Source organism: Amphibalanus amphitrite, unplaced genomic scaffold (assembly GCF_019059575.1).
Source record: "Amphibalanus amphitrite isolate SeventyFive unplaced genomic scaffold, NRLGWU_Aamphi_draft 000243F_arrow, whole genome shotgun sequence".
In the NCBI taxonomy this organism is placed as follows: domain Eukaryota; kingdom Metazoa; phylum Arthropoda; class Thecostraca; order Balanomorpha; family Balanidae; genus Amphibalanus; species Amphibalanus amphitrite.
Genome location: NW_024881738.1, coordinates 668,779 through 679,608, shown reverse-complemented (window position 1 = coordinate 679,608; position 10,830 = coordinate 668,779). Strand labels below are relative to the sequence as shown.

General features: G+C 45.9%; 1 protein-coding gene across 1 annotated transcript; it reads right to left on the bottom strand.

Annotated features, from left to right (window-relative positions):
- Positions 1-798: 798 nt before the first annotated feature.
- Positions 799-7,857, bottom strand: LOC122386192. Its single transcript, XM_043375146.1, has 4 exons — positions 7,711-7,857; positions 7,005-7,196; positions 6,491-6,661; positions 799-1,290 (listed from the first exon to the last, which is right to left on the bottom strand). The coding sequence occupies exons 2-4, from the start codon at positions 7,193-7,195 to the stop codon at positions 1,101-1,103; spliced, it is 552 nt and encodes a 183-aa protein (XP_043231081.1). The 5' UTR covers position 7,196; positions 7,711-7,857; the 3' UTR covers positions 799-1,100.
- Between the last annotated feature and the right edge of the window lie 2,973 nt (positions 7,858-10,830).

Here is a 10,830-nt window from a genome sequence, read left to right as displayed (position 1 = left end):
ACTACCCGACCAGATTTTTGCTGCTGAGGTCATTTCAGGTCAAGTTAGGTCAAGGTCAATTATATGTGTTTGTATGTCTGTGTGTGTATGTGTGTATACTGATGTGTGCACCGATTGTTTTTGTGTCCATATTACATGAAATCATGATCTGAGAAGCTTTTACCAAAAATGCAGTCAAAAAACTTCACAAAAAGTAAATTCAGCTTGCCTAAAACGCAATTATCTTAGATGACCTAGGTTGACCTTGACCCTGACCTTGACCCCTGTACATCGTCGAACAACATGGTCCATGATAGGTGGAAGGTAAGACTGGCAAAAAAGGCCGAAATCAAGGTGTCAAAAGCTCACAAGGCCCATGGCAAACGCAAGATGTTGAGAATTGGCCATTTGGGTCATGACATGACCTGAAAAACAAGGTCATACCTCCGAAACCAAAAATCCCAGAAACTTGAAATTTTCAGTGGACATTAAAAAAGGATAGAGGAGCAGCTATACCACAAATCAGCCTTCTAGCTCTAAAACTGTTGAGTGCAGAGCAGAAAGACTGCCTGGGGGGGGTGGCAACCACCCCCCCCCCATGTGCGGGCGAGGGTTAATGAAGAGAATGTGATGTGATAGCGTTCAATACTGTTAAGTGTTACCCTCTGTCACTTGTTTTGTTCCGCATGCGCTCATGTATACAGATAGCCCTGTCACGCAGATAGGATAAACCATTCATAGTATTCGTACATATGCTAGCATTTTCCAATGTGCATTCTGCAGCATGTTGATGTAGCGCTAAAACCTGAAGACCGAGCCTTTTACTGGTGAAATGTGTTTATTTACATGAGTCACGGTCATCATGAGGTCACGGTCACAAGTAATGCCCATCCAATCACACGTGCTGCTTTCAGAGCCGTTTACCAAACGGGCTCGCTCTTTTAGGTGCTGTTTCGATAGCTACAGACAACTTTCAATAGCTTCTTCGGCATTTTGCAGCATCGCGTTTTCTGCAGCGTCTTGCTATCAGCTCTACAAGTACCTACATACACGGTAGATTTAATGCCCTCCTTACAGATGTTAACGCTCTCCGATGGTTGCGTGCTACCGTCGCCATCCCATTAGCGTTCCTCGCTCTCCTCGGCGGCCCTGAGCTGCTGCAGCAGCTGGTCGGGCTGCAGCCGGCAGCTGGGCAGCTGGCACGAGCTCCTGTCGCCCTCGGCGGCAGCGCGGAGGCCGCGGGCGGCAGCTGCCACGTACACCGCGTGGAAGGAGCCCGGCTGGTCACTGATACCGGCCGCCGCCTCGTCCCTGCCACACGAGGAAACGGCTCCGGTCAGAGGTGGCACGGTTATGGCGGTTCGTTGTTCCTGAGATATAGGGACAATCCAGTTACGCTGCTGACAGCTAAGGAGCGTGTGTCAATAAATACCCAGGTACAGGGACCCGCAGTTGCTTCTGTACACACTAGTATTTCAGCGTATTCTTTGCCTGTGACACCGTTGGAGGCGAATTGGGAAATGATTGTGTGCTTATTAAAACCACAATCTGAAGGGCTTTAAACTGATGTGCTGCTCTCCTAATTCAGTGAACTTTTTATGGCTATATCAGCAAAACATTGTTTTCAGCGCTTTTTCCTGCCCCATTCCTTCTGAAACCTGGAACCGCTTATTCCATTTACTCCTGCCATCTGACGATGGTCGTGCTGACTACTAGTTCCGGCGCTAGTTACTGCTCCAGTTTTGCACCCGGCACAAACTCAGGCGGCCTCGGGCCGTGGCTCGACGGAGGGTCGGACCGAGCCGACTGCCTGGGGCGCGGTTAGATCGGACGCCCTGCTGGGGAAGGGGACGGGAGTGAGGGGGAGGGGAGGAGGTGGTCACGTGGTCCGTCCAAGCTCGCAGACGGCCTGTCGTGCGCCCAGCCATGTTCCGTGATCCAAAATGGCACGAGAGCTGTGGAATGCCTGGAGGAGACGCTTCGAAAGCGAACTTCAGCAGCACTAATTTACCATATTCTGTGGAGATAAATGAATATTATCTTAATGCAGAAAAAATTATATGCCTAAGCTGTATAAGCTGTATCTTTTTAAAAGTTGTAAATAGGATTATTTTTAGGGACTTATAGGTTTCGTATACACAGTGAATTGTGTTACATTAAGCCGTTTCGCTGTTATGGTTACTAACTGAAGAGTTATCCTTTTTTCTCACAGGGAATGACAATACAATAACGATACGAATAAAACAGTCGTTTCGCACAAAAAAGTGCCTCCGTCAGTGGCAAGAAATAAGTAATGAGGCATACATGTTTTCTTTCGATAAAATCGCTGAAGTAGTTATTTTTTTAAGATATATTTTCAGCAGTTTTTAAGCACATCATGGAAGCTTATAAACATTTGTGTATTTTATCGGCAACCCGGCTGGCCACACCGAGACGGTGCCGCATATAGTTCTCATCGATGTTGAACCTATACACTTATTTTTCTCCACTGACGAAGGCACGTTGTTGTCCGAAACGTTTGGTTTTATTCGCATTGTTTTTATATTGTCATTGTCCGTGAGAAAAACATACCCATATGGACTGGTCTCAGTTCATGTAGAAATTGTTGCATATTAATAACAGGTAAAATGAATATTAGCCCTCACCACACATATAAGTAGAGGTAAGTAGACCGCGCCCCCTGTTTTTCACCAATAAATCGCGGCAAAGCGAAGGATTGCGACGATTCTTTGGTGCCCTGGAGTTAATCAATTTTACAACTTCCCGGAAAATTAAATAGCCCTGATAATTTTGGCATCTTGTCTGAGAATTTTAAATCCCTGAACCAAATTACCTTTAACCTGTGATTATTTTTCTCAAGATCATGTCAGGCCAGAATAGCAATTGAAAGTCAGCGCACATCTGTGTGTTTCTATAGTCGTTTCGTGATAAGCAACGTGACAACATGTGAAATATACTATCTAATGTTTGTATCATTGATTGTTGTGGGTGCCAAGGTCACGTGAAACTCAAGTTAAGGTCATTTACTTGAAATGATCTCGGTTAACTTCCTTAAATTTTCACCTTTTTACTGTGGTTTTTAGGAAGTGTTGTTTGAAATTTAGCACTCATTTTAGCATTTGAAAACTAGGCATACTTAGGTATCAGTTATAGTGCCTATGCAATATGTTGCAAGGCTGTAAGTGCTGGTTAACATTCTATGGATAGCCGGCAGAACGCCTAATGGGTGGTCTGGCGTGACCCGTCCTACCCCAAATGCTTTGATACATCATATTTGATCAAAGCAAGTGCAAATTCGGAGTCAGAAGCAAGCCAAGTCCCAGCAAACTTCACTTGTAGAAATTCTAGCAGGACCCAATTTTCCGTGCTTTTGGGTTATTAACCTGATCTGGGAGGTCAACTAGTGACCTAAGATCTCAGCATTGACCAGGACATAAAAATAATTGGCTTTCTCTCGTCAGCGATGACCAGGGCCCTCAAATCATCCGATTTCTCTCGCCACAAGTAGCTCGCTCTTTTTTATTTTTCAGCGAAGCTCTGGCTATTCATAAATGGCTGAGGGTTTCTACGCCCCTCTGCTACATATAAGACGCTGAAAAGAAATGCCTAAGTGGGTGAGGGTTAAATATCGATTGGTTTTTAAGTGCCGAAGCCCGAAACACTTTAATTTACTTCGATAGCAGTTTTTAAGACCAACGAGCTCGAATACTACTTCTTGAACAATGTAAGCACCACATCAAATGAATCGTAAGAGAAGCGGCTCAAGATTAAGGAGCTATGAGACACTTAATAAAAAACGGCATAGATTAGAAACTGCACCTAACTTGCACTGGTTTTTAAACCTTTTCGTTGCAGACTGGTAGATTAAATTTTAGGATTGATTTCAGCTGATGCTCAAATGGAGCTATTCATTCGTTCATTCATGCGACCATCCAATTCCATTCATAAAAGAAGCCAGTGACAAAATTGTTCATTTTAGATAAGTGTGAAATACAAACTCAATAAAAGTTTAACGATACGGCAAATTTGACAGCTTTTATAATGAACAGACAAACAACTTTAACAAATCAAAGTTGAGAGCCCCAGATAGGGGAGAGTGAGGTAAGATGAGCCAAGGGGCAAGTTTAGCCACCCCATGTTTCTCAGCTCCTATATGGCGCTAATTGACTTGAGCTTCCATGTGCCGTTCGCTTACGATGCTGCAGTCTTTCACGTGAGACGGCAACGTTCTCACGCTCAGCACCCGGTAACATGTGGTATCGCCCCTGATAACTAAGACATGTTTTGCCTGTAAAATGAGATGGTTGTTATCTGCGGTGCATGGTTATTTTCCTTAGCGGGTGTCATTAATCGAAAATGGCCACGGGTGGGGCAAGATGAGTCATTTTCACCTGGGGGAAGATGAGCCGGATAAGCCATTGTTGTCTCCGCTGTCGAAAACCAAACTGAGCTGCGCTTGTTTCTGCTGAATAAAAATGGTAGGTAGCAAATTGTTTTTCTTTGTTGATCTTTGTTGATCTTTGTTGACACAAGTTGTAAGTGATTTGCAGATTATCTGAAGGATAAAATGATTTCTTCCGTGATAGAAAATTTACGAGCTATTGGAAGGCTTAAAATAGTCACTTTTTGATGGAGGAAAAAACTTTGCCATAAGTATCTATGCCATGGAGTAAATAAAAGAGCTCACTCTTCGCCGCGCCCGGGAAATGAAAAGGTTCGCTTTTTCTATCCATGCTCAACTTTCCCCACGACGTGTCTCAGCTTACCCCGCCCATGGGGTAAGATGAGCAACGTGCAAGATGATTTTTGATGTAGCCTTTTCAGTACAAAAATAAGCGGTATGAAACATTTCTGGCCACCATTACATGCGCAAATCACCACTCTATCCGTCCAACCCGTATAAACGCAGAAAAATGATCAGTAAGTTAGCCTGTAGCTTACGAAAAACAAAAAGCGGCTTACCTCAACTTACCTCATTCTCCCCTACGTCACACAATTGAGGGCATTTTTTAGGCCATCACAGTATTTGTCAACAATTGTTGTTTGGGGGACTGGGGAGGGTGGTTACTGGCTCATAATCTGTCCTCCCCCCCCCCAAAAAAAAAAGAAAGAAAACGAAACCGATCATCCGCGAAAAGAACTATTGAGCTCGAACCAAGATGACGAATCGATTTATAGGTATGCAGGATGACTAACGATTCCACTTTTTGACTTCTTGTGTCAAATAAATTCCATCATCTGGATAGCACGTCAACATTCTATTTGACATTTTGCAAAAAACGTATACTATTTGGCGCGACTAGCCTCATAAATGTTCTGAAACTAAAACCGTTTCTTCGCAATTAACTTGAACCACGTCATCCCAGCTTATGCACGACAAAAATAAAATAATGCTTCAGGATCAATGGCCTGAATTCCAATGCTTAAAGTTTACTCAAAACCGGTGTGGCTGAGGCACTCTTCGCTACATCTCGTGACGGCCACCATTGTGTTGCATTTTTCGGTAAGCTATAAGTTAATAAGGAAAGGATTGGTGAGTGGGTTGAAAACAGCCCTCACCCTCCACCTCCCCCCTCTTTCTTCTGGAAACATAAGTAACCGAAAGATCTGGCGATGGTTTATCCACCTCCTCTGCCGCCGCGATGCGAGGCCTCGATTCGTTCGGTATGTGGCTTCCTGAGCGGTCCTCCCCGGAGGCAAAGTGAAAGGTCATGGCCTGTATCAGAAATTTATACGTTGCTAAATATGTTTTATCGTTCTTCCAAGGCCTTGGACACCGTTTTATTATATCGGATAAGCATTGCAATTTCTTGTCAATCAATACATCTAAAGAAAACTTGATCATAATCTTATACTGCGGCAATTGTAGTTCTGCTTACGGCTGCCTCTTTATGATACGGGCCACCACCACCTCCACTGCGCTGGAGCTCTGGCGTTCTACCCCTCCCCGCTACGGACCGGCCCTCGGGCTAGGTGTGTTAGTACTGAGCGCAAACCTGTAGTAGTCACGTGACTTTCATTCACGTAGCGGGAACGGAAGCTATAGGCGATACCAAGGACGGGATCTGGGGAGGCAACCGGCGCGGAAAAATAGCACGATTGTAGTTTTGGAAGAATATCTGTTGCGGTAAGAGGAATTATACAAAACATACGTCCTAGGAGCAAACATGTGTTATTCCTCCATACTTTGCACTACATTTCCTTTCTCCAATGGCCAGCACTTAGCAAATAATAGCGCAATTCTAAATTGGTAATATATGTGTACAGTAGCAACTGCGGGTCCCTGTACAGATTCGAAAGTAGGTATGCTAAACGAGCTGCAGAAGAGAACGCACCTCATTTTGCTGAGCAATTCCGAAACAGCAACGCTTGATTAAAAAGTGCTCTCATTATAAACTTTCCCTTTCTTTTTCACCCAACCCTCTCTCCCTCTCTCTCTCTCCTTCTCTGTCTTTCCCCCTCTCCCTCTCCCCTTCGAACTCAGCAAGCCGCTGTACCATGTCATACTCACTCAAACAGCAGCACCATATCCTGCTCCTCATCCGCCCTCTGTTGCTCGGGCCGGGCCGTGATGTCGCACAGCCACTGCTCCATGCAGCGGTCAGAGTCGGCAGCCTGCACCGCCTCCAGCACGGTCTCCTCGGCCAGTCCCAGGTTGGCGTCATCGAACGAGACGTCCCTCCTGGGCGGGGAAAGGGGAGGTGTTAGATACCGCTCCAAGTCGACGGGAGGAGGGCGGGGTGAATGTTATGCATACATAAAAAAACATGTTTAAATTAGATTGAGAAGCAATATATAAACAAATATCCGGTCGATGTTTGCTTTCCTATCTTCCCTTCCTCGTGTTCGTGCTTCCACTCTCCATGCTCGTTTCTACTCTTTCATAAACCCATCTCTGCCTTTCCCCAATCTCTTTCATAACTTCGCCACTCCTGTCTCTCCTTTCCAGCCCGATCTCTCCTTTACCCAAGCTTTTCTCTCCCCTCCCCACCCTCGGCCCTCCTCTTCCCACCCCCGTTGCTCACTTTCCGCGAGCCAGCGCCACTCCCACGGCGGTGCCGGCCCCGAACAGCAGCCCAGCTGTGGCCAGCCGGCGCAGGGCGCGGCCGGGGTTCCTGCCGCGGTTTGACCGGCCCCGGTAGTGGCGTCGCTGACCCTCGGCCGGCAGCAGCAGCAGCAGGCAGCACAGCAGCGTCAGGGTACCCGTCACCTTCATACTGCCGGCACAGCAATGGGTTGCTAGAGCCGCAAGATGTGGTTGGAGGGTGCCAAGAAAGGAATAGCGTGGTGTTGTATCGTCCTTGATAAGATGTTGATACCGTCCAATTAAGCGTCATTTCCCTTCTTCCTAATGCCTGACCTAAGCTGGCTCCAAAAGTCCAGCCGACCCAGCCCGCGTGCCGGATAACATTGATATTTTTTTTAGAAAGACTAAGATAAAAAATGACTTCGGACATACACTTCTTTGTATCAGTAGTCTATATGCCTCGGATGAAAATTAAAAATAGCCTGATGAAACATCTTACTGAAATTGTCAACCACGGCAGGAATAAATGTAGGTATATCTCTCTTATCGTGTTATCCGTAATTAAGCTGAACATTGCGTTCAAACGTTATGTTTAAACGTTACTAATCAATATTGGTCCTGGCGATGAAAAGTTCCTCTTGTATCTCTCTTTCGCAACAAGGAGTCAACAGATGTTTGCTGGGGGCTCCTGATTAAAATCTCACCTGGCGTATCCTTGGCTGGTGTCGTCCCGACAAAACTCCTTGGAATGCTGGGGCGTGCCTGTGACCAGTCGGTTTTATAGTCGCGTCCAAAACTGGCTCTGGAAGGCCGGCGGCCAGAGCGTGTGTTTGTCTGTGTGAGAGTGTGTGTGTGCGTCTTCTCGTCTGTGTTTTCCCGGGATTCTCCGGTCACCTTGGCAGTTTTCGGCTGTCGTTAGCGCCGTGCCCGAGGACATGATCACGTGACATCCTCTAAGCCTTATGTAACGTGTCACGTGACAAATGGGTTGTTTAGTGAGGTGCGGCCGACGGTGGTGCCTCGGGGCACCGTTACGAAGCGGAGAATAGGCGCATTCCCGGCGATTGGCGAGGTGCGCGTCCTCTGCCCGGATGGGATAGGTCACGATGAGTCCTCCATTTCTTCACGCGGTTCTGCGTTACATAAGTCGATAAAAGTGTGTCGTGCAATTTCACAGATGACTGCTGCTATTTTTGTGCCTCCTATAACTCATTGAGACCGCGACGCACGGCCCACGATGTTCTTTGACCGTGGTTTGTCGCCTTTAAGTCGGGTAACCAGGATAGACCTTCGGAATTTCTCAGCTTACCGAAAACAATATCGAAATGTACGGCTCTCGCGGGTTTAAGCGGTAGGTTTTGCCTTTTTACATTTCCGGCTATATCTCAGACACTAATCGATACCTATGCGCTGAAGCCATTTTAGAAGATCATAGCAGGCGTGTGTACGAATAAATCGATCGCATCTCCAACCGTTAAAAGCTTTAGACGAAGAAGATATAGCCGGAAATTTACTAAATTTCATAGGGGCAAAACCTACCGCTAAAACGCGCGAGACCTGTAGGCTGTACGTACTTACATACATACCTCTGTCCTCTGACAAGCTTTGGGATAACTTACAAACGGCGTTTGACACTTCTCGACTCCCGCTTCACTGCTTATTTTCCGGTTCGGGCTGCTCACCATAAATAATTTCACGGGACAATATCGCCAAAGCATTTAACTATGTAGGTGCCATCACTTTCCCAATTTCGAACGGAAACAAAGGGCTCCTTGTCAAAACGGCTCTCGGTCGCATTCCGGATGACCGTTGACCTTGGCTTTCATAGCTATACCTCATGAATAATTGTTCCACACGTTCCACACACCTTTTGGAGGAATGGTTCACACACCCACAAATGCCGAAGGAGTCGCTGACCCTACCCAAACCAAGAATTCAGCGTGGATAAGCAAACATCGTGTTTGAACGGTCGCTGGTAATATAAAGTTACCGATAGGTTGTTATTTTAAACGGTGCGATGGAATAATCCCTAGACGGCTCAATTTGCGAGGCTGTTTGCATCGATCATTTATATCGTAATATCGTTCGTTGTGGTTCAGCATGAGAGCTGAAATTTGGTATACCTGCAGCCTTTCTTCCGATGCCGATCTCTTGGCATCAACCGATCTTCAGGCCGGTCAGGTCACTGACCTACGACGTTATGCACGGGCCTCTGCCCTCTATATGTTTAAAAAAATCGGTATCGGAACTTCTTAGCGCTCTCAGTACCAGCGCGGAACCTATATCACAAGAGAATATACACTTACACTTATAAACACTAAAAAATGAGAGGAACTCCAAAGTCCTTAGGCATAATTTGTACCCGTGTCCCGTTTTTCGTAAGGGATGATTACCTGAGGTATAATCGGTCAAGTGACCTCTTCGTTGTAAATCAATACCTAAGGGCAGGCAAATATGCAAGCGGCTCTTATATAGTCGAAAATGCTCTTATGCTACTCCCAGCGTATGGAGATCGTGTTCATGATTGCAATTTGCATACTATCTATGCATGGTCCGATGCTTAGCTGTTGCATTTCAATTCCGCGTAACGCCAGTCGAGGTCGAGTTTTTTAGTCAATAAATCCCGATAGAACTGAATTAGCGAGTCAGCAAAGGCGCTAAAGAACTCAGATTGAGGTGCCAAACCGAATGACATGGATCATCCCTTTCCTTGGCCAAGTTTTTGACCCGACCGTCCTTGACAAGGCATTGCCCTGTCAATGCCTGACATGGCATTACTTTATGTTGATGTTTCCTAAGCCAGGAGCCTATTCCACTCAGTTCAGCATGCTGGAAAAATTGTTGCACCGACAGTAGGGGAGAGCGGGGAGAGTTGTATCATGTCCAAGTTGTATCAGGGCGAATTGTGCCAAACTTATCCAATGGATGGCGCTCGCGACACGACCAGCCGACGAGGTTTTCCGGGCGCCATCTTTCCCTGTTCTGTCTTGTGGCTGAGTGGACGCGTCTCGAGGTGAGAGCCGATTTTATGTTTTTTTTAATGTCATTCTAAAAAAATAAGTTGCAAGAAAATGTGTGTTTTGGGCATTTAGATGTGCACGAATTTGAAAGATCTCCGTAGCGGTGGTGAGGGTAGGTTCTAAGGCTGCGTGAGTGAAAACGGATTTCTCCAGCTGTCCGCTGTTTTTTTTAGCACGAGGATGTTTTTCCAAGATGGCGGCTAGGTACATGTTGTATCAGAGCCGGGTGGGGTATGTTGTAACATGTATGTATGTATGTATGTATGTATGTATGTATGTATGGGTATGTTGCTTTTGATCGCGAAAGCTAAGCCCTGGCTCGCGTTTGTAGGTAGCTAGTCAATGCTCGTTCCATTTCGGCACAATGTGTTGGCTTCTTTGCTCTTAACGGGCCACTTTTGCGTCTAGTCTGTTGATGTTTCGTTCGGATTGCATTGACCTAAGTTTGGTCTAATAAAGTGTAGCCTTTGAGCATACCTATGCATTGTATTAACCCCATTTAATGTTGCTGTTATGTTCAAAACCAGTAGCAAGCACACTCCCTGAAACGTGAAATAGTGATACAAATTACCCCACCATGTGATACAACTCACCCAAGCCATGGGGCAAGTTGTATCAAAAACATTGTTCTATTCGGCAGACCGTAGAAGAAAAACTGGTAGAGGTAGCGGAAAAGTTACTTTGCACAAAAAAGCAGAAGAATCAAGGAAGGGGACAGTATGGAAATAATGAGTTTATCACGGATAGTTACGAGTTTATGGGTCTCGGAGTAAAAACTGATACAACCCACCCCACTCTCCCCTA

What these genes read in the sequence shown, in the direction of transcription:
- LOC122386192 (XM_043375146.1), bottom strand. Translation starts at nt 7,195, where the DNA reads ATGAAGGTGACGGGTACCCTGACGCTGCTGTGCTGCCTGCTGCTGCTG. An exon ending in GTGGCGCTGGCTCGCGGAAA is followed by an intron (nt 6,662 to 7,004) that starts GTGAGCAACGGG and finishes TTCCCCGCCCAG; the next exon opens with GAGGGACGTCTCGTTCGATG. An exon ending in GATATGGTGCTGCTGTTTGA is followed by an intron (nt 1,291 to 6,490) that starts GTGAGTATGACA and finishes CTCGTGTGGCAG; the next exon opens with GGACGAGGCGGCGGCCGGTA.